General features: G+C 42.8%; 2 protein-coding genes across 26 annotated transcripts in view; one reads left to right on the top strand and one right to left on the bottom strand.

Moving 5' to 3' along the window:
• The window catches only part of ZRANB1 (zinc finger RANBP2-type containing 1), an 83,435-nt gene extending 71,723 nt beyond the window's left edge, over positions 1-11,712 (top strand). For all 9 annotated transcript variants that reach the window (XM_073354110.2, XM_078853860.1, XM_073354108.2 and 6 more), the window contains one exon: positions 46-11,712. In XM_073354110.2, coding sequence (XP_073210211.1) covers positions 46-264 — 219 coding nt within the window. In that variant the 3' untranslated portion in view covers positions 265-11,712. The remainder of the gene's footprint in view (positions 1-45) is intronic.
• The window catches only part of CTBP2 (C-terminal binding protein 2), a 231,215-nt gene continuing 210,911 nt past the window's right edge, over positions 2,435-22,738 (bottom strand). For 10 of the 17 annotated variants that reach the window (XM_073354089.2, XM_073354088.2, XM_073354090.2 and 7 more), the window contains 6 exons: positions 20,154-20,360; positions 15,643-15,857; positions 14,943-15,073; positions 13,353-13,480; positions 11,951-12,068; positions 2,435-6,433 (listed from right to left, as the gene is read on the bottom strand). In XM_073354089.2, coding sequence (XP_073210190.2) covers positions 6,253-6,433; positions 11,951-12,068; positions 13,353-13,480; positions 14,943-15,073; positions 15,643-15,857; positions 20,154-20,360 — 980 coding nt within the window. In that variant the 3' untranslated portion in view covers positions 2,435-6,252. Of the gene's footprint in view, positions 6,434-9,497; positions 9,913-11,950; positions 12,069-13,352; positions 13,481-14,942; positions 15,074-15,642; positions 15,858-20,153; positions 20,361-22,738 lie in introns of those variants that run through there. The other 7 variants (XM_073354097.2, XR_012160053.2, XM_073354099.2 and 4 more) reach the window with 7 other exon arrangements.

Raw genomic sequence — 22,738 nt, 5'->3', positions numbered from 1 at the left:
GCAGTCTTGAAACCCTCATCCTGAGTCTGTTTTCTGTCCCCTAAGATAGGTAATGAGGAGCAGCAAGAAAAGCTGCTCAGAGAGTGGCTAGACTGCTGTGTGACAGAGGGTGGAGTCCTTGTTGCTATGCAGAAAAGCTCTCGTCGCCGCAATCATCCCCTGGTCACACAAATGGTAGAGAAGTGGCTTGACCGCTACCGACAGATTCGCCCATGTACATCCCTTTCTGATGGTGAGGAAGATGAAGATGATGATGATGAATGATGAAATAAAAATAAAGTATCAATGCATAGTGTCTGATGACCCCAAAGTTAGAGTTGTACTCTAGCGGTTTGTTATGGATTGACTTAAATCTAGCAGAAGCATGCTGAAAGGATTTTACTTACCAGCATGGGGAGAGTATAGAGGTTCATCTGCTGTGTGAAGAGAGCTAAATTGGTTGGACTACAGTTTGTAAAAACAAAAACAAAAAACTAATTTTATTATCAAGACAAAACATTTGTTTCTTTCCAGTTGCAAATCTGTCTATAAATGTATCGCATGTGGTTGTGTAAGAAGTTGTGTAATAGGAAAAAAGTGTACCAGCATCTTAAAATTATTGAGAAGAAATTTCTTTCAAGTAAGGGCACTTACAAAAGCACATGTTAGATGGATATTTGTTCCTTTTGAGATTTACTTTTACAGTAGAACTTGTATTCTACATCACTCTTTAAATATTCTGACACGTTTTCTTGCAAGGCCATTTTGTGAGATCTCACCAGTACCCAGGTCAGATGGTGAGGTTTATTTTTTTGTTTGCACAAACTATCCAGAGTAAGTTAGAAGTACAAACAAGTTCATTATTTTATTAATATTTTAGTTACTGTTGTGCCCATTATAATAAAATCAAATCTTTAAGGAACAAACTGTGGAAGAAGAGCTACATTTTTCATTGAGTGAACTTATATTTTGTTTTCTGAAAAATAGTTTTTTGCTCTCCATTAATATTTCACCTTGTAACATTTAATACTTTCTTCAGTATGCTTAAAATATTTATTTAGAAAAGTGACCTAAAACATTATTCCAGAGATTACATACTAAACAACTGTGTGGAGTTGCCAACTCAAGTGAGATTTGAGAATTTCATATTGTCCAAACCCAGTCTTGCTGTGATATGTACAGTATATCATTTTATCATTGAGTCTTTCACCCTAGTTAAACATTGCAAGTGAAAACTACTTCATCGATTATTAGTGAGACCTCTCGGCAGTTTTATTTTTTTTTTAAACAAACTTCATTCTAAAGTGGCTTTTTTAAAAAAAGCACTGTATAATATATTTCTCTATGTAAACCTGGGAATTTCTTGCATGTTGACTTTTGTGGCCATACTTAATATGTAAGGTTCCTAAAAGTGGAAGTCCAGAATATATTCATCTGTAGAAATTTTATTATATGTGATAACTTTACCCATTACAAATTGTATGGCTAAAGTTACCTTAAAACAACCTTGCTTAGAAACACTGAAGGTTAATGCCATTTTTTTACATATACAGTGCAATTCAGATCTTCTTTAATAAGCACTTTGAAAGCTATTGATAGTGTGTGTGCGTGCCTGGTGGATAGGGAACTTTGCAGTAGATGACCTAGAATTTCAAAAGAAGACCCATAAAGTGCATATTTTTGTGTAGTTTAAGGCTATGGAAACACTAAAGAACTTGCTGCTTTTTCTTCTAAATGCTGCTTAGATGGTATTGAAATGTGCACAACTCCTAGATAATCTTGGTGACAAAACACCAAAAATATAGAAATAATGAAGTGCTGTATTAAGTTAGCAATTTTCCCCCCTCAGATTCCATTGATGTTTATTATGAAATGTGTCTTCACACTTTTGGCCATTTAGGTCTCCTTTCATTGGTGCATGCATAGATTTTCAGGTAAAAGAATGCATGTTTCTTTGCAGTATATGTATGAATTACCTGAGTGAAAATAGAAGAATCACAGATAGTGAACAGGTTCTATATCTTAATATACAATCTTGATTTCAGTTTGCTTTCGAAATGCAGTAGTCAGGTAAATTGATACCTGGTCCTCATTCTTCCAAGATTATGATGTTACCTTACAATGAAATCCATGTGTACCATGACCAATGAGTAACTTAAGTAAGTTAAGAGCTCGTGCATTCAGTATGCTATGTGAATGGTGTACACACACACACACACACCCACACACCAGATTACACTTTGCTTCATTGACATATCTTCCCCCAAATTACACACTGTTACTGTAAGTCATAAGAAGCAAGATTCAAATACCTTCCTTGTGAAATAGGTTTTAATTTTTATTCATTATTCTGCCATTCTCCAACCAAATTGTTGCAAAAGCAAGCCGTATCTTGCCTCCAACAATATCGGTGGCCTGCACCCCAATTTGAGTTACTTTGAAGAAATGAACATCCTTTCATTTTTAAAGAGATTTAATGTCAGTTTATTATACAATCAATTACAGCTTTTGATTTTAAAAAGCAAACCAAACCCCACACTGTCTAATATCTATGCCCCACTTTGTTATGAATTGACACCCCTGATACTTTTTTATAGTTTTATTAACCATTACTGCTTTCTTCTAATCTATAAAATGATAGGTTCAGGCTAACAAGCCTCACTCTGTTTTCAAAATCAAGTGAGACTTTTTAAACAAAAATCCTTAGTTAAATGAGTTGGGGTTTAGCTGTTGACCGTGTACCTCACCCACTACAGTAGATGAAGGTGTAAGCAGTTGTCCTTTTCCCAGCACGGTAGCCAGTGTACATTAAATCTCCCCATTTGACATACTTGAAGGTTTACAAACACGTAGGTGCAGTGATGGGTAAGTCCTGTTGACCCAATCTATATTAAATTTACCATTTGGCTTCGTACTGTTGAATGCTTACATAGCCCAGTACTTGGCTTTTCATTTCAAGCTCTTGCCCCCTCTGCATCTGGGAACTGTCTTGGACTATTTATGAATTCCTTAGTAGAATTTAATTCCTGGGTTGCTCTTGTTAAACCAAGGCATGCTGAAATCATCCAGAGTGCTGCTACAGCATAGCTTTTAACCAGCATTACTGGAATGTTTCCTATTCCTTTAACACAGTAACATTGCTGTGCATTTTGAAGAATGCAGAATTCTTGTTGTGTTGCTTAATTAACTGATTAAGGAGAAGTAACTTCTGTGAGCTTTACTGTATGAAGTGGTGACACTTTATGCTGATAAAACTGGCTTTTTTTTAAAAAAAAAAAAAGGTCACATTTTTGTTACTTGTATGAACTGCTTCATGTTATCCTTGATTGATGGAAGGGCCCCCAGCCTTCCTTGTATTAGTACAAAAGCAGCAGTAAATTGGTTTGTCAGTAAAGCAAAAGGCACAAATCTTGAGCAGCAGCTATCTGGCATACATTTCTCTCCCTTCCCCTTGCAGACTAACTTTTCTGTCTAAAAACACTTGGCCATACTATAGTCACATTGCTTTGGACCCAGGAATACGTCAAGTCAGGCTGGATACACATTCTCTCCTTCTCCATGTGACCTACTCCTTGCATATTTTGTTGGTGTTTGTATTACAGACAGTTGAATCCCTCTGTACTGGTCACAACCCCACAAGTAGTGTTGTTTTTAACCTGAAGCTTGTTGTTATGATACTTTGTAACATTTGGATTTTTTAAATTCATTTGTAGTTCTTGTTGAACTGTAAAACCTAAGTGGAAGCTATTGTCTAAGTTGGCTATGATTTGCATCTAGTCTTATTTTTATAAGTACTGGATGAAAGCATACAGCATCTACCATTCTCTGCAAGGTTTGTCCCAGGACTCTTATTTCCTGATTCAAAATCCACTGCTGGCAATGGATGCACTAGGAACCACTGGCATGAATTATTCCTTTTCATAGAACAGTATTTACTGAAATGCAACTGCTTATTTTAAAAAACTATGATAGTACCAAAAATAGTCACTTCAAACCTTGACAACATGAATTAAATGTTTTATCTTCCATTTTCGTGTTTCCCAAATGTCCTCTCTAACTAACCTGTTTTATTCTCCTGGTTTTTCTCTATGCTGGTGTTTATGGATAATCATTCATACTTGCTCTGTTAGATCATTGACAAAAGGATAGTCACACAGCTATGAAATGTGACCTCTTTGTAACATGTTTGAAGCTGGTAAATAGCTTTCCATTTAATTTAAAACAAACAAAAATACAGTTTTGTAACTACTAGAAATTTTGGTTTCAGTTGTTTTTTCCCATGTCGTTATTTGCCCCATCTATTCAAGTTGATGTTGGCATTGATTCATTTTAAAAGGGCACTGCAGTAATACAAGGATGGGCCCTCCATGCAGTGAAGTTTGAAGCTGCCTAGTGCTCAGTCAGGCTTAAACTTGATTCTCCAGAAACTTGCTAACATTTTCTCTGTCTAGTGTAGATAAGTGTTAACGCTTATTATAAGGTTGTAGGGCTAAGAGCTAGCTCCTTCCCAAAGCACAGTATTCATGATGGTGAGTTTCTTGAATATGTAGGTTAAATGAAAGTTGCACAGAATTTAAATATTAGCGAGGTATGTATCCAAAGTGCCTATTTTTCTGAAAAGTAAAAAGTCATGGGGCAGAAGGTAACATAGGCAAGTTTTTCTAAAACTGAACTGACTAAGGAATCAGCAAGGTTAAATTTAGTTTCTCCAGCATTTCTAAATTATAAATATCTACACGTGGAGTAGAAATTTAGGGTCAGATCCTCAGCTGGTGTAAACTGTCATAGAGCTTTGCTAATTTACAGCAGCTGAAGATCTGCCCTACCTCACTGTGAGTTGTGCAGCCATGAGGTCTTTTTATGAGGTGGGTACTAATACATTTGATCATAACAGCATAACTTACTTTACATTCTCAAAGGGTTTCTATTTTTAACCATATTAAAATTGCATTGAGGGCTCTACATTTCAGAAATTATAGAAATTTTATCACTTTTTATTGAAAACTGCACTGAACGCTAAATGTCCACCTTCACAATAAACAAATACAATAACGGTAACACACTAAAACAAAACATTCTTCTGATAGCCATTGTTCTTTGTTTGGGATAGTTTAAGATTTTTTTTTTGTCACAGAAACAGGAATGTTACCCCCCCCCCTCCCCCCATACAAAGGCTCAAAACAGGCCATCTTTTTAAACAAAAAGGCGATGATTCACAAAAGACTATGAATATAACATGTAACTAGTTGATACAAATCTAATAGGATTTGTTAAAATCAGTCACATCTAATAACACATTTTTGAAGTGTCCTTGTATAAAATATCACGTGAAGAAAAGAAGACTCTTATCAATGTCTAAAAAAGTGGGTTTTGTTCATAGACAGTCTGACAAGTTACCATAAAAAGTGTTTCCTGAGACATAAGGAAATGCAACATTATTTTTCTTGAACCCTTTCCAGCTCAAGACATTTGCACTCAATAAAATAGCTGCAGATTTAAAACTGAGAAAATATATTTGAGTACAAATAGTGTGTGAAACTCAATACTTTTTTTTTTTTTTTTTTTTTTTTGCATCACTGAGGGGGGCATACTGAATTTACAGCTACTTTATTCAGTGTGTCGGTCAGATGAGAGAAACCTTTCTTTCATGTGATAGGAGGGGAGCTATTTAACTCTGACACCTTTCCCCCCCCATCCTAACCTTCCTGGCCTGAATGGCTATAATTAAACTTTTTATAAAGAGAACTTTCAATGTATATTACTGGCCAGCTAGGACTGCACCAAGACATTTGTTTTCTTCTCATCTCTAGGCCAGTATTTTCTCCTCCTGTAAAAAGAGGTAACCGGACAAGTGAATAAAGAAAAGGCTGAAGCCACATGATGGTTTCCTCTTAAATTTCTTACGGTTTGCTTGAGGCATTGCTGTAAATACAGGTGAATAGGCCCTGCTATTCCCAAGGGCTGAGAAGGGGAAATCTATTTTATTCTTGTGACTGATGCACAGATGAAGGAAACTTAACACACAGTAACCGAAGCTGATCATTAATGTATATTATCCTAGTTGTCAGCACTTCAGTAAAGCAGGTGACTTCTTCAGGGTTTCTCCCCAGTCTTGACTGCTATCGCATTGTAGTTTAATACTGGAACATCAATGATGCATCTGTCCAAAATCAACATTACAAATATTGTATCAAATTCCTTTCTTAGTTCCTGTATAACTTTTTTCCAATGTCTCTTGGTCCCAAGTTTATTGAATAATTTTTGAATTAGCTGCTATTGCTCATTAGGGTGCTCCCTGTTGTCCCCATGTTTTGTGGGCTGGTTAGGAGATGGAGCTTGGGAAGGGTGTGCCACTGTTGGAAGATTGTGGGTAACAGGAATGCCTCCAGGTATGATGCCCTCCATTGCTGCTGGAATCCCTCCAGGTGCGACACTGACCATGCCAGGTGGATATCTAGGAAGAAACAGTTAATGACACCACTATGCAAAAATACTGTAGAAGGAATGACCACAACAAATTACCTGTGTTTTGGAAGGAGTTAAGGCAGCTAAGAGTTTTTCTCACTCAATATATGCTAACTGCATAGTAGTGTCTGTAATTCACTAAACCAAGCAGCAAGGTGTAACTATTCTAGTACCTAATGCATTTTAAAAAAAAACCCCTACTGTTTGATCAAAAGCTTAAAGCTGAACTAATTTTTAAAGTAAAATAGTCCACATAGGGCAGTGAACATTGATTGATTTTTCCAAATCACTTCATGGGAGTTAGGGTCAGTTTGTTTCTCCCTAACTGCAGCTGGTGTAGTCTCTATCCACTGGTGTAGCAATAGTAACAGTCATGCAAACAAGCCTTCACCCCGTAGACTGATTACATACCTCCATCAAGAATTTTTTGAGGCAAAAACATTACAGTAGCCCTTGACACAAAACTACTTAAATGAGAAATTTACAAGGAAATGGAATGAGGCTTTAGCCTTTATACAGAACCTGAAAGTCCTTAGGTAGATGCACTAGCGGCCACTAGGAACTGATGATGTGAAAAGATCCCTGAATATGGACTTGTGTGAGTTACAGCCATACCTTGTAACTGATGAAAACTTTAATGGGTGGAGAAGAGAACTTTTTTTATTTAAAAAAAAAAAATCACTAGCCTGTGGGGGGTGAAAAAGTAGGAGGAAAATGCTTTCTGCATTAGTCATTACCAAAGTGTTTATATAATGTTTCAAACTGTATTTACTCCTGCATTGATGTAGTGAAGGGCATTATTCCATGTTAATCTCTCCTAGTGCAGAGAAGATCAGTCTCTGAAAGCAGCACTACCGTTGTAAGCTAAGGAACAATTCCCATGCCCAGCCAGCAGGAAATAAGGCAAGAAGTGAAAAACTTCTATTTGAATTGGGTAAAACTGGTGGGGGGGGGGGGGGGGGAAGAAGAATAAATGCATTTAAAATGCAACCAAGACTTCCTTCCCCATCAGGTATCATACTTCACCACCCTTTTTTTATTTTTTTTTGTCTTGCATCTTGCCAGCCAGTTAGCTGCAATCCCTTAAGGATAAAGGCCCAGATGTGTTTAACTTTGCACGTTGCTCTATGTTAGCACATAGGCTTCATGCGTTATTTTTTAAATTAATTCATAGTGTCAAGCTGAGCGTTCCTATTGACACTACAAGTACCCCATTATGTTTTTTTCAGCTGTTTTAACCATAGAAATCAGCTTCTCACTTAGGAAGGATCCAAATAACTCTACTGGCTTCATGTTAATGCATCGTCTGAGATGCATTTTATGATACAAGAACGTAGCCTGGCAGCAGGCTGCATGTGACAGGGAGTGCAATGAAACTCCCTAACGTGCACCAGGTGTGCTGTATGACCTAGACACACAAGCAGAAGAAGATATTCTAACTATATTAGCGTAATCTCTTCTAAAGGGAAAAACATCTGGTGGACCAGTTCAAATTGAAACATTTCAGTGAAGTCAGTCTTCTGAAAAGGACATAAGTTGCTGACTTTTACAAGTGTCACTTTAACAGTTTGAACCATGTACTTACGCAGCTAAATGTTTCGTGGGAACAAAATAAATTGAACACAGCTTGTATTCTACTGTGCCTGTGAAGTTGATATATCTGTGGACAGCTGAAGGTTATGAGAACATATTTTTACCCATAAATATTCTTAACTCGGATTGATGAATAAAAAAGTCTGTTAGCTTATTTTTCATATAAGATGTGACAGGTGTAGCAAACACCTCTTAATGCAACCTGGTCCAACGGCATGAAAACTAATGCACAATCAACTGTTACACTGGAAAATCTGACACTGCTTTAAAGGCCCAGGAAAACATTTCGATGGCTAAATTTATAGGGAAGGGTGCAAAACATGGGCCAAGGGATGTTAGATATAGGAAGGAATTTTGGGTTAGCTGAGGTAGGTGCTAGCAATGCTTAGGAGAATTTCTGGGCTGCAGGGAGCATAGTGCAGCTACAGTGGGATGGGAGAGACTGAGTATTGTGCTCGCTGTGAGATAGCAGCTATTATGCCAGCCAGGTTCTAGAAAGTAGCAACGTATTAACCATGCCTCCTCCAGAACCTCTCCACGATGGGGACTCCTCAGCTGTTTAATTAGGGCAGCTTTATGGTCTCATTTGAACCAGTGCAGTAGCACGTGTGGGGGGGCTGTATCAGAAGCCAGGATCTAGAGCACAGTTTGTGCTCAGGCATGGGGCTAACAAATGGTGCAAAGCCAAGAGAGTAGGAAGGAGCACAGTGAGCGATAGGGCTGGTAAGATGAGAGATGTATGCAGAGGGGGAACGATGCAGAACCTTGAAAGAGGGCAAGGACAAATAACTTGAGCTTAGTATGAAGAAAAAGAATGATGGGCCCAGTAAAGAGGGGTAGGAGCTGATAATGCAGTCACAATCTGGTGGGGCATATGGTGATAAACACAGAGGGCAGACTGGTGGAGTTTACAGTAGACGGGAAGAGATAATCAAGGCATGGATCAGAGATGGAGGAGACAGGACAGATGTTAGAGAGGGAAAGAAAGAAGACTAGAATCCTGAGGTGGAGGGAGGGGAGAGGCAGCAAGAGCAAAATCATGATGGTTCGCTTAGGTGCTGGAGAGTGGTGGCATTTTCAACCATGATGAAGAGATGTAGATGGAGAGCAGAACTGATGCTGAGCTTGCAAAGGAAATGAGACAGCCAGGACGAAATACAAGATGAGGCTGATGGAGAAAGATCTGTAAATCATCAGTATGAAGGGCAGAGCTGAAACTAAGGCATCAAAGAGCAAGTGTAAAACCAGAGCAAGGGCCAAGTATGAAGTCCCTTCCATCAGAGGAGCAGTCACAAAGGAAAGAGCTGAGTGTGTTCCAGGAGCAAAGTGCAGAGGAAGGGGATGCAACAGACTCTACCAAAGTGACAACATAGCTCAAAGAGACTGAGGAGGAAGAGGCAGCCATTAGGATGAAGTTAATAGTAGCTTTGGTATGAAGTGGAGAGAGCAAGAGCTAAAAGAAAAGATGGTGGATAAGAAATTTTAGGAGCAGGGTTAGACTTACATGGAACTCAGAGGTGAAGGTGAGAAGGGAAGTAGATGGTTTCATCCTAATTGATGGGGGAAGAAAAGGCCATTGTCAATTATGGCTTCTTAGGTCCACTGGCATAAGGATCTTGATCCTAACTTAGACCAACTAAAAAGTTAAAATCCACGTTGGCCACAAGTTTGATCCATGTTGGCCACATTTTCCAAGTTGTGGCTTCAAATGTTAACTTTGCTCATGAGCAAAAACAAACCAACTCACCCAACACACGCTGTGGACACACACATGTTGCATCTCATTAAAATACCTGGTATCCTGGCCTCTACTGCTACACCTGAAAAATGCGCTCATACTTTACAGTGGGCAAGCATACTCCAAAAGTGGCTGATCTACACCAATGAAAATATATTGTTAGCAATCTGTGCTGTACATCATATGTTCAGAGTACACATATCTGATTCACTGTATCTAAATGTGTTACACAATAAGCAGTGTGTGTGGTACACACTGTAAAAATGGTGTAAGTTAAACAGAAAGCAACAGCCTGTAAGCACAATACATTACACAGCCTGAGATGGCACATCTCAATGCAATTACGAGAGGGCCCAAGTGTGACATTCTGGCTTCTTTTTTATGCTAAATTCTATATTCTCCAGCAGAGTCATGACTAGTTTTGTAGATAGTCCAAATAAAATGAGTTGCTCCAGGCAACAGTGGAATGTATCCCAACATTTGCTTTGTACTGTGTATGACACCACCGTTGTCTGAACTGGCTCATTCATGCTTAATTATGAGCGTTTCATACAGAGTTGAAAAGCAGACCCTTTTACTCCTTCATTTCCTCCCCCCTTTGGTGACTGCGGCATAAGTTAACTACACAACTGCCTATGGACATTTTACTGATTGCCTTCCCTTTTAAAATAATACAAACATGAACAACTCTATTTTGATACCATTTTCTTGTACAATTAAGCTGCACCCCATAATGGAATAATATACAGCCTTGGCCAAGCACTCAGTAGCCAAGTGCCACTGTGAAATGCAAAGCAGCTATAACAAAGGCCAGGATCTGGCCCCACATGTGGATTTTATAATCTGGCTGAGTGGGTTCCTTAGTATGTGTGCCGTGGGAGGGCCCATAGAAGCTAGGAGGATATATGTGCTAGAATTAGTCTCATCTTCAGACACCTCCTTCCAGTAGAATTATCCACTTAAACAGGGACGCTGTCAAATTGTATCGTCATAAAACACAGTAACCTTGGTTACTAAACCCAGCTTACACGGAAACGGGAAGCACTTTAAAAGCCTTCTTTACTTTCCGCTGTTTATGACATTTAATTACTTTTTTTGCATTTCTCTCAGTTTGGACAAAGAAAATTGGGAAATCAGTTTCATTTTCCAGTTTTCATTCCCTACCACCATGCTGCAGTATTCTGCCCTGATGCCAATAGGATCATGCTGCAGTATTCTGGTTACAAACACTGCTGGGGAATGTCTATTAATTTAAAATAAACACAGGGAGGTTTTTTTTTTAAATCTTGGAATCATGGCCTTGGGTTTTGTAAGACCTTGTTTCTATACACCTAAAACCAAGACACTAAAACCTGGAAACTGGTGGGTGCCTCAATATGGATTTAAAAGGCTAGTGTTAAGCCTCTTACCTCTGAAAATCTTGGCCTTAGTCGCTGACCCAACAGTATCCCAACAACATATCAGACTACTAATGTATCGCATGGTGCTGATATTAGAAGTAATATGGCAAAGCCTCTGCTGAGTATCTCTCTCTCAAAATCCTGTGCCTATTTGTGTTTTATTGTACTCTGAGTCTTTGCCTCAAAGCCCATCTTCCTCCCCGGATACACTCCCCTGGCACCCCCACCCTCACACTTCTGTCTGTGGGAATAAAAGGTACAGGCTGTTTCCTGTACAGTGCCTATATTTTTATTTGTAAGTATTTCTGATTGGTCCAGCCCCTGCTCTGCAAAAGCTCCAAGGCTCCTTATAAAAAGTCTTGGGGGTATTTTTAGTAAGAATAATGCCCAGTCTCAAGTTTTCCCTCCAGGTCTCATGCCACGGTAATGAGCATGGTATGACTGGCTGGATTAGCGTGAGACTGCCCGAAGCCCTTTGACAGAAGTGCAGAACAAACCTGGAGAGATTCTGTGTATGGGCCATTTATGGAGATGCAGCTTGAGCAGCTGCTGTGACGTCTCACAGGAATACACGTGTAAAATAAACTAAGCTTGCTACAGAATAAGTAACTTGAGCAGCGCTGATAACGCCTGCTGAACGACTGCACACACAGTTCCTCTACCTAGTCAAATCCACAGAGGTTTTATTTAGAAATAGTTACGAGCAGCATTGTCACTGCATATGGAATTCCCAGGCTGTATAAAACAGTTGTGAAAATACTTTTCTCCATCTTACCTGTATGTGGCACCATTGAGCTCTGGATGAAGTGCTTGCTGATCTATTACTGACCATGGGGCTGATGTGACAAAGAATTCCTTGTTCACGCAGTTTCTTAGGCTTTCTGGGATGCGACCTGGAATATAGTTCTTAAAGTTAAAAAAGTGTTAAGCAACTTATGGCCTTATCAAGATACAATGAGCTACTGTTTCCTGATTTCTACTGCGATGGTTAGTGTGAAGGAAAATCACATGCCACAAGCAGTGTGGAATGGTTTGGAGAATGCAGCAGTGTTTTTGGAGCCAGATTAGCCGTTCACCATAGCGGGCTGCTGTGCCTCTACTGTGGGAAAAAAGAAAAGCCCTGGGACTTGACTTTCTGCTGCTTTCAGAGATGCGTCTAGGCAAGAAGCTTTGGCCCCACCTAAGATAAATAACTTTAGTTGCAAGGTGAAGAGCGAGAGCCGAAGTTTTGCTGTCATGTTATATATACATACAATGGGCCCAATTCTTGGGTTAAGTTCAGCGGTGCCTGCAGCAAGACCCACAGATGGAGGGTTTGGGGCAAAGGGGGCTTTATGTTCCCCTTGTAGTCCTCTGATCTAGGACTAGCTGGTTCCCAGTGCACTCTCCAGTATAACCTCATGGCTGCCCTAGGTTACACTGGTTGCTGGGGAGCAGCCTTCTTCTCGTCAACGCTGGGTGACTGGCTGGAATACTGTTGGCTAAGGCTCAAGCCCTCCTGGCCTCCTCAATCGTGTGCTCATGTTACCTGCTCCAAAGGCGTGAGGGAAGTTGGGGGGCTGGATCTCTGCCATTTCCTTTTTGCTCTACGGTGACTGTGGGGTTTAGCTGGGACATATAGTTCTTTATGGTTAAAGTGCCCCGAGGCCTTGGGACACCAAAGCCCTCTGGCAGTCACCGCACAATTATTCTGATTTATCAGAGCATGGGACATTAAAGGTTATTTTTCAACAGTCTTGGTTTGTTGCTTTAAAAGTGGCAATGATTAAAATGACCCCTACTTACACATGGACTGCGTCAGCCAGGCAGCCACAGCCGGTGCTGTGCCAGTCATAAAACTGCACTGTGTGGAATACCAATAACACTTATCGGCTGACAGTGCTTTACAAAGGGAGTAAGGATCATTTCCCACAAGTCATGGAGAGGTTCAGGGCTTGATACCTTCTCCACCGGTAAAATGGGGGTAATGATGCACACCCCCTGACATCAGTAAGAGCTGTGGGTGCTAGGCACCTGTTTCAATTGGGCCACATATGAGCTGTCCAACGTAACAGCGACTCTGGCAAAACCAGGTTTAGAAACCAGGTCTCCTGGCTCCTTGTCCAATCCACTGACTCATGCTGCCTATTACAAAACAAACTAGAATATGCGTAAGATAAAAAGACAGAGTTAGATACCTGTGATTGCGCGACGGATTTCAGTAGCAGCAGCCTCTCTCATCTCTAAGGATGCCTGCTCACTGTACCAAGCAGTGTGTGGAGTACAAATTAAATTAGGAGCATCTTTCAATGGGCCTTGAGCAAAACTATGTAAACATGAAAAATCAGGGTGAAAGTTACAAATCGTGAAAATCTAATGGCCAGCTTCCTTAACATGCAAGCCACTCTGCTCTAGCCACATGATTTACAGCCACATGTAGTGAACATGGAACACCATAGATTCTCCCTCTGGTCTGAAACTGTTGAGGGGTGTCTGGCTTTGAGGGAAGAGGTGCTGAAATGCTGCTTTAGTACGAGGCTTCAGTAGGCATTTTGGACTTTGCATCAGTGCTGAAAAATTTAAAAACCAGCAGTTGTGATAATAACAGCAGGTGGATTTGACAGCCTTTTATAAACCTGCTGGATGATTGATTTTAATACTTCCATCACTAGTATTAATGAGGAGATAAATGACTGGGCGTCTCCCTCGCAGCAACAATAATTCATCTGTCTCCAGCAGGGTCTCTCTTCTCCTGCACTATGGACTGAAGGAACAAAGTCACTAATGCTCTAGACTTGAAGAGACACTGTCAGGTCATTTGAATCCTTGAGTTTGTAAGTTTGTATAGAGTTATACGTATGTAAATAAAGAAAAAGCTTTCTCAAAACCTCACCAGAAATATGTCCGTGATTTGCAGTAACAGTTTTCATTTGCATTTATAAACAAACACTCGCCTGTAGTGTCTGCATTGCAAACGTAGCAGACTTGTGCTAGTGTCGGAAAGTGAAATCTTCATGGTTTTTTTTCACTGTCCAGCAGAACATTCTTTGTAATGAAACATGACTTTTAACCTGACACAGTCCCTTTTCAACTTTGTTTTTAAACCAAAATTTTAAATTATTTATGGTATCAAGATTTCCTTGGATTACTGATTCTAGAACAGGGGTGGGCAAACTTTTTGGCCTGAGGGCCACATCGGGTTTCCGAAATTGTATGGAGGGCCGGTTAGGGGAGGCTGTGCCTCCCCAAACAGCCAGGTGTGGCCCGGCCTCCCCATCCATCCCTCCCTGTCCCCTGACTGCTCCCGGACCCCCCGCCCCTGACTGCCCCCACTGCCCCATCCAACCCCCCCTCTCCTTTCTGATTGCCTCCCCAGGACCTCTGCCCCCATTCAACCCCCCTGCTCCCCACGCTCTGACCATCCCGCCCAGTATCCACACCCGTACCCCCTGACCACCACCCTGAACTCCCCTGCCCTCTATCCAACCCTCCCTGCCCCCTTACTGCGCTGCCTGGAGCACTGGTGGCTACAGCTGCACCGCCCAGAGCACCAGGCCAGGCAGCCGCAGGTCATAGTTTGCCCACCTCTGTCCTAGAACAATGCCTACTGTATTTTCTGTTTCATAGCTCTAGGAATTCTAGGCTCAACATTCACAGGGCCCAATCGTGGGAGCTTGTGTCAATGGGAATAAACGTGAGCGCTAAAATAACTTGTAAGATGAAAAGTGAATTAACTGCACTATGTAGAGGTAGCTTTTAATTTAAAAAAACAACAAACCATTGTTTACCTAAATGGCTCTGATTCATGCACATCAAGCGCTGCTCCTCGTATCCTTCCTTCCTTCAGGGCTTGAGTTAAGGCTTTCTCGTCCACAAGCCCGCCACGTGCTGTGTTTACTAGGAATGCGCCCTGCCTCATCTAATGGAATCCAGGAGGAAATAAGAAAATATTCAATATTGTTATCCAATTACTCTTCACGTCTCACTACAATGTATTTAAATGCTACAGTAGGTAGCATCCTCCCCTACTGACATCTTCCAAGCCACAAGCACTGTATGCAGAATCACAGAACACTTTATACGGTAAATACAGGCGTATTTTCCTTGCTGAAAAGATTACCTCTGAACACGTGTTTTGCATATTGACTACGCAAGGTTGCATAGTGTAGGATTAACCCCAAAAGAAAACCTTCCAAGCTAGCAAGGAGGTTCTTGTGTTTGCTTACTCACAAAGGCTTTTATTTAGAAAGCCTAAGCTCTAGTTTGTAATGTCAAACAAAACAGGCTCCAGTTTCTGTCTCAGCAACTGCATGAAGGGGCTTTCTTACCTAGTAAAATGCTATCACCTGGTACATAATGTGCAAGAGACAGATGTAACTAACTTCTCAAAGGTAAAATCATCACTGGTATCATCACTATTATAGTGTTCTGGGTTTGCAGCAAGAACCATAAAATGATCTTCTTTCTTCTCCAGATAAGGTAAATTACCTGCTTAATCGTAAAGTCATTGATAAGGTGGTGATTATGTTCATTAAGGTTACAGTGCAAAGATACACAGTCACTCTGATATAGTAGGTCCTGGAGTGTGTAGACTCGCTGGACGCCCAGAGACCTCTCTATCCCATCCTGCAGATATGGGTCGTAAAATATCACACTGAATCCAAATGCCTTGGCTCGAACGGCAACTGCCTGCGCAGTGCGACCTATGTATTGAGAAAAAGAAGAGAGGATGTTGAGAGTCACAAGGCTTGGGCTATGTGACGCTGCAGCACTGAATCTATACAACAATGTAGGCAACAGATCCATTTACTTCCACGATTTGCTCCCACGTATTTTCTCCTTGGGCCACAGCAAATTCATTCAGCCTGCACTGATTCTGCATGCTCTCTTGCTTATTTATTATCCACATTTATTTGTCAGGAGGTGCTGAGGTGCGGGGCTTTTGGAAGAAAGAATGACATGAGCAGTGGCTAGAGCCAGGCAGGTGGTACAGAAGTTTCCCTGCATCACTTCTCTAATACATCTTCATACCCACTTACTGAAGGAGCATCTGGCTCTTCGGACTCTCCCAGGAGGTGACCTGTGGCCTGCTCCCGCTCCCATTGGCTTCAACAGGACCAGGCTTGGGCACTATGCTCCAGGGCCTCCCAAAAGGTGTTAGGCCCCAATCTTCAAATTATTTAGGTGCCTATGGGTCTTGACTAATATCATACTCTTGTACTGTACTTAGGTCATGTGGCTGACATGAGAAGTGCAGAGGGGAAAGCTAGTGTAGCGGAAAGGATTTCTCCTTAAAGAGGCATGGTGTGTTCTGAGGACATGAGCCGAGGCACGGGCTAGTGATCTCAGTGGAAGACATGTAGCCAGGAACTTCGAAGCCCAGCTCTGAAACTTGAGACATGCCGGTGAAGTCCAGTGCCACCGAGGGAATCAGATTCTGCACCTCTAACGTGCACAAGTTCATTAAATGAGGGCTGTGAAATGCTCTGAGCAGGAAAATGGCTAAATATTATCACTAACCCCCTGCACTGCCCATTCTCCCTCCCCATCACTCACTGGCATGTTTATGCCAAACTTCCGTCTGCAGCAACCTCAGCCCCAAACCTGGTGATTACATCACTTCAGTTCATTCTGCCTTTGGTTTAAGAGCAAAAAAAAGTAACCAAATGTGTCATTTAACGCTCCCCTGTGCCAGTTACACAAACCGCCAGCCTTTGAGGCGTCCCCTCCCTGCTGCAGCCATGACATCTGTAAGCCTCTTTAATTCTCAGGATCAACTGTCTAGCTGTTGACTTATCTGAAGGGCAAACATTACCCATATAGCACAGCGTGCAAAGGGCTAGGCCTAGAATGCGCCTTTACAATACAAGCAGCAACAGTGGTAAAAGGACCGTCCATTAAGCATTTGCCATGTTATTTAAAAGGCTCTTGTTTGAGTAAACGTAACTATCTGCATCCCTGCAGCACTTGGCTCTGAGGTCAGAATTTGCAGCTACAACCCCACCAGGGTAGGGCCACATTCTGTGTGTTCTCTGAGCAGGCCAGGCCATGAGGAGCTGTAGTAAGAAATGAAATCCTTTATGAGGTGCTTTTGTTCAAGCAGACAATGCCAAAAAACCCCCCACAAAAAATAAAGCCCTAGTTATAAGAGCAACTTGTTTGCTGTAGGCTTTTTCTTCCATACTCTTGCTGAATGGCTATTTAATTGGGCATGACTAAGACAACTGTCATGGTTTGGAAGCAGAGGTTTAGTAAGGCTATTCTGATAAAGAGGGACAGCTGCAGTGCAATCAGCAGGTCATTATCTACAATGTCGTTCCTATTCAATGTCATTGCCTGGACTCGGCTACCCAATTCCTACATCAATACATGCCCCTTCATTCCTCATTCGTCTGTCTGGCAATGTAAAGAAAGCCAAATAACCAGGCACTGTCCATTCATGTTGAAGTACTCATTAGAATCAGGCTATGTGAGTCCTGTGCTGTGACTGCCTGAAAAGCTGCCCTTACCTGAGTACTTCATACAAAGCATCCCCTGTCTACAGACCAGGCCCATTTCTCAACACAGCAAAGTGTTGGCACTGTCATTTTACTGCCCCCTTTTGGCTGGTGCTGGGTGATGCTGAGGGGCTCTAGTTGAAGGAGCTGGAATTCCAATGAGTGAGTGTGCTGGAGCCTTTCTCCTCCCTCCAGCAGCAAGCTCTAGGCTTGGGCCTGTGGTTACAGGAGAAGGCCCTGAGTGTGTTACGATGCGAGGAAAATGGAAGAATTTTCCAGACCAAGTCCAGCCATTCAGTGCCTCTGTTTTCATACAGCCCATGACAGGGGCCAGTGCCTCATTTCTGAATATTTAATTTCCCAACAACTGCTTCTGAACACAGTGGGTCAAATTCACCTCTCATGTAGCACCACCGAAATCACAGGAGTTATAGCAGGGATGCAATTGGCTCGTTGTCCAAAATACCAGTGATAATGGGGCTAGCCTGGCTCAGTGCCCTGGGTGAGGACTATATATGTTGGGGGAACATAAAATACAAAAAGCATGCTTACGCTGGCTCTGGAATAACAACAAAGGAATGGCCATTCTGGCTCAGACCAATGGTCCATCTAGCCCAGTAGCCAAAGTGGACAGTGTCAGATTCTTTAGAAAGAATAAACAAAACAGGGCAATTATCAAGTGATCCACCCTGGGCTCTAAGACTCAGTGCTGTGGGGGTTTTGTGGGATTTTTGGTTTAACTGAACCCACAGGTATAGTCTAGCCAGATGACTCACTACATCTTCAGCCCAGCGTTAAAGCATCTTTAATGCACATTAGCCACAAGTGGTAAAAGATGAGCCACAATGCCAGTTATCTGTGCTACTTTCGCTCCACTGCAAGTCAGATTCTGGCTTGGCTTTGCGCAGCCATGCAGAAGGCATTCGGGGGAGTGAGACTTCCCTCTCCTCTGCAGCATCCTGGAATTTCCCTTATGCACTGGTGGACAGGGATTGGGCTCTGCTCCCAAAATGGGCTGGCCAGCATGGCAGAGTCAGAGCAACTGGGTCATCAGCAGTAGGAACTGAACCTAGGACCTCTGGCCCTAAAAGCATGAGCCATTACTGCCTGGATTAAAAGACTCAGCTCTCAGCCAAGGCTGTAGCAGGCTCAGCAACTTCTGGCCCAGCCACCACTAGGGGGAAAGAGAGCACCACACTAAGGGCAGGCCTTTACTACCTGCCGGATTGGTGGGTTGTGATCCATCTATCAGGAATTGATTGGCTAGACGCAATAAATCGATCCCTGAACGCGCTCCCCATCGACTCCAGAACTCCAGCTCACGAGAGGTGGAAGCGGAGTCAACGGGGGAGTGGCAGCAGTCGACTCGCTGCCCTCCTCAAGGCCAGGTAAGTTGACCTAAGATGTGCCGACTTCAGCTACACTATTTGCGAAATTGAAATCTTCTCTGAGAAGTGAGCAGGGAGCCCAGAAGGAGCTAGGTCTCTAAGACACAGCTCCTGCCTTGTGTGGCTCCTGGGGGAAGCACACATTCACACACAGGCTGGTTCATGTAACAAATACATGGACTGGCCTCGCGCATAGCCAAGGCACTGTCTGTGGAAAAAATCATCGCTAGCAAGAGGATACAGAAATTGTTGCAAAGGTTCATGGTCACACTCCAGAGCAGAGCGTGTGGGAAGATACAGCATGAAACAAGGCTACCAGTGTGTGTGGAGAACCCTTTGGGAAAACTACCACAGGGTAAAGGGAGCATGCACGAGAGGCTCACAAAAGCCCTGAGGAGATGGGGCTCACCAAAGTCCCCGCAGCCTTGGAAATCTGCTTCCTCTTCGCAGAGGAAGCTGGGTTCACAATTCTGAACAGGAAAAGAACAGGCTCCTTTGGCAGAAAATCAGGGCACACTGCTTCTGTTCCCACGGAACTATAGCAGCTTAAAAACACCGTTAAATTGGTGGAACCCCTAGCGTGGCTCCTGTCGTATCACTACAAAACGGCTCACAAGTGCATCGTCCAGTAAAAGTAGCAAAACAAGCTATGCTGATATTGAAGATCTAAGTCAGGGATGGGGAACTTTAAGGTAGTGTAGGTAGCCACAAAATCTGTTCAAACCCTTTGACAGGCTAGCGGGGGGAGTCCTGGGGGAGGGGGATTGGGAAACGAGCCTGTCCCGCATTCATGCTGCACTACTGGCTCCTCTGCCACAAGGCTGGGCCTGGCTCCCAACTCTGGCCTGTTGGCTCTCGCCACAGTATCATGTCACAGCCACCGTGCCCCCTTCTTGGCCCTGACACCACCAGATCGCCCGCACCGAGCTGGACTGCAGGGGTACAAATAAAATAATCTGTTTAGTGGGATGCAGCCCTTGGGTGACCAGTTGCCCATCTCATTTGTAAGTCCTGAGAGTCGTACTCTTCCAAGGTCGAGACTCCATTAGATCCATCTAGATCCATCAGATGGCTCTGCTTTGGATATTTTGTCCCCCAGAAGTTGCCAACATACCAAATCCAATGAGGCCGAGAGTTTCTCCTCTGATCCGAGCTGCTCCCGAGGCCACCTCCCTTATCTGTTCCACACTCTGCACCCGGGTCCCTTCCCTCAGTGCTTGATACAGCCAAGTGTTCCGCCTGTAGAGGTTTAGGACATGGCATATGGTGGAATCTGCAGTCTCTTCCACAGCTGCTGATGGGATATTGCAGACAGCAATCCCTGGAGAAGGGGAAAAAAACCCAACAAAATCACCATCTTACAGCTGCGCGATCACGTCACTGAAACACCAGAAATCTCTAGGCTTCTCACTAATGAAACTGTTTTATGTCCAAGAAACTGATCTGAACCATTTGTATGTTCCTTGACACCATCAGCGGACCATTCCCAACCCAGCATGTAGGCGGACCTGCTCAAAATTACATGATGGCGAAAGGAATTTTGTGGCAAACTCCCAATATCACCTTGAAATTGTACTGCTAGATGCCGCTTCACAAAGGACCAAACTCACAGCTGCAGCCTGCGGACTACGTAAGGAATACCATACATAAGAACATATGACTGGCACACTGGATCAAGCAAGCACACCTTCTAGGTAGGTATCTAAACACTGTACTTCCCAAGGTAGATTTTTTTCACAGGTTTTAAGCTAAAGCTCAAGACACCCTTTAAAGCGAAGACTCCATTTATTTTAAGCAATCCTAATTGCTAACAATGAATCCTATTTTGATACTTATACATTTTTTGATACTCTATTTTTTTCCCAATGAACCAATTAGAAGTTCTTTTTAAATGTAATACCAGCAGTACAGTTATTACAGGAATGTTACTGATCTGCTTTCTTTACTTTAGCTGCACATAACATATTAGTATATTAATTTTCTGCAGTGAAGGGGCAAAGTAGTTCCAAAGCATGCAAGTCCCAGCCAGGCCCATTGTTCCTTCACGAAGGTTGGTTTTATAAGCTGCAGTAAGACTGCTTTCACCTCTGAAATGTCAGTCTGCTGCATTCCTATACAGAGCAAGCATCCCGCCCCACACACCCCACACACACACACAATGGTGGTACCTCACCACTGTGCCACAGCAGGGAGAGATATTGGCCAGTGCAGCTGGTCGTTCTCTGAGACAAAAACTAAACCTCTTGGATCTATTCCGTCCTTAATCGAGGCTGTTATGACACTGTTGCATAGTGATGTGTGGGAAGGAGGGGTTCCTTGGGTGCTTCTGGTTTAAATTCTACTGCCAGATCGAGGGGAGATTGGGGGTAATTTCTGTCTCTGATGGGACTCACCCCATCTCTGGAGCCCTACCAGGATTACTTATCCTTTGGGCTCTTACAAACACTTCTGAAGAAATGTCTGTATTTGGGATGCACCGAGGGTCAGATTTTTTTTTAAAAATTCCCAGGGCAGTCTGCCCTCGCCATACCAACAGGCCATCACACTATTTCCCATTGTACTAGCTGAACACTCTTAGTAACAGGAAAACAGTAGAAACATGTGCTAAGCTCCCCTGAAAACCAGGCTCTTACTGCACACGTGTTTTTCTATGCAGCCTTTTCTCTCTCCTCAGTTATAAATAATGAGAAATGTTTAAAAGGTAAAACAGAGATTTCCCAGCCCTTCACTCTCCCTCTCTGCAATGAATCTGGCCCAGGGACACAGGATCACCCCAGGCTAAGGGAGAACGTTTTTGCATGAGTCCCTCTTTTTTTGCCCATATGAGAGTCAATGACCATTTTGGGTAACAGTTTCAAAAGTGTCCAAGTGGTTTAGGAGCCTATACCTCACTGAAAGTTGTTTAGGGTCCTAAAATCCGAATATCAAATCCTCAAAGGTATTTCAGCCGCTAACGCTCAATGAAATCTATGTAGGCACCAAAATACCTTTGAGGATCTGGCACTTTTGGGAGCTTTACCCACCATCATGACTGCATTCCTTTTAAACCTTTCCTTGGAAAGAGCAGTTGTAAAGTTTGCAGCCCCATCTTGCTGTAAAGGGTCAGAATCCCACAGTCCTTATTCAGGCAAACGCATATGAAAATCCCTACAGCCCAGATCCTTAAAGGTTCTTAGGCGACTAAGTCCACATTCAGGCATTATGGATGTTCTCATAGTTGACACCTAACCCTGGAGACACCTCCAAATGCTGGTCAGCATTTGCAAAGCCACCTAAATGGTGACGCTGCCCCACAACTAATGAGCAGCTTGGAGGCCTTGCTCAAGTTGACACCCTGTAGACCCCTAAGCCAGAGTCTCAAATTGGTCAGGGGAAGGGGAACGCCTATCTCACCAGCAGGGCCCAGTCCTGTAGGTGTGCTCAGAGCATAATTAAGCCATACCTGTGGACAAGAGCAAGTGTGGGAGAGCGTGAGCAGAAGAGAGAGATGGTTTCAGCTGCCAGGGCATGGGCTAAGTAATTGACCTGTCTTTGGTGCCTCACTCCAGGACAGGGTTTGCAGCTGAGACTGCCACGTGGAGGGAGGCACCCAGCAGCCAGCTGCTCCGGTGCCTAAGCTTTTCTCCTTGCCCCAAGTCTTTCCTCGGGATTTCACTCCCAGCTAGCTTAGGCGGCTCCCTTGCCGATTCCTTCCTTAGG

The sequence above is a fragment of the Lepidochelys kempii genome, chromosome 7, assembly GCF_965140285.1.
Source record: "Lepidochelys kempii isolate rLepKem1 chromosome 7, rLepKem1.hap1, whole genome shotgun sequence".
Classification (NCBI taxonomy): domain Eukaryota; kingdom Metazoa; phylum Chordata; order Testudines; family Cheloniidae; genus Lepidochelys; species Lepidochelys kempii.
This window is presented reverse-complemented; position numbering and strand designations above follow the sequence as displayed.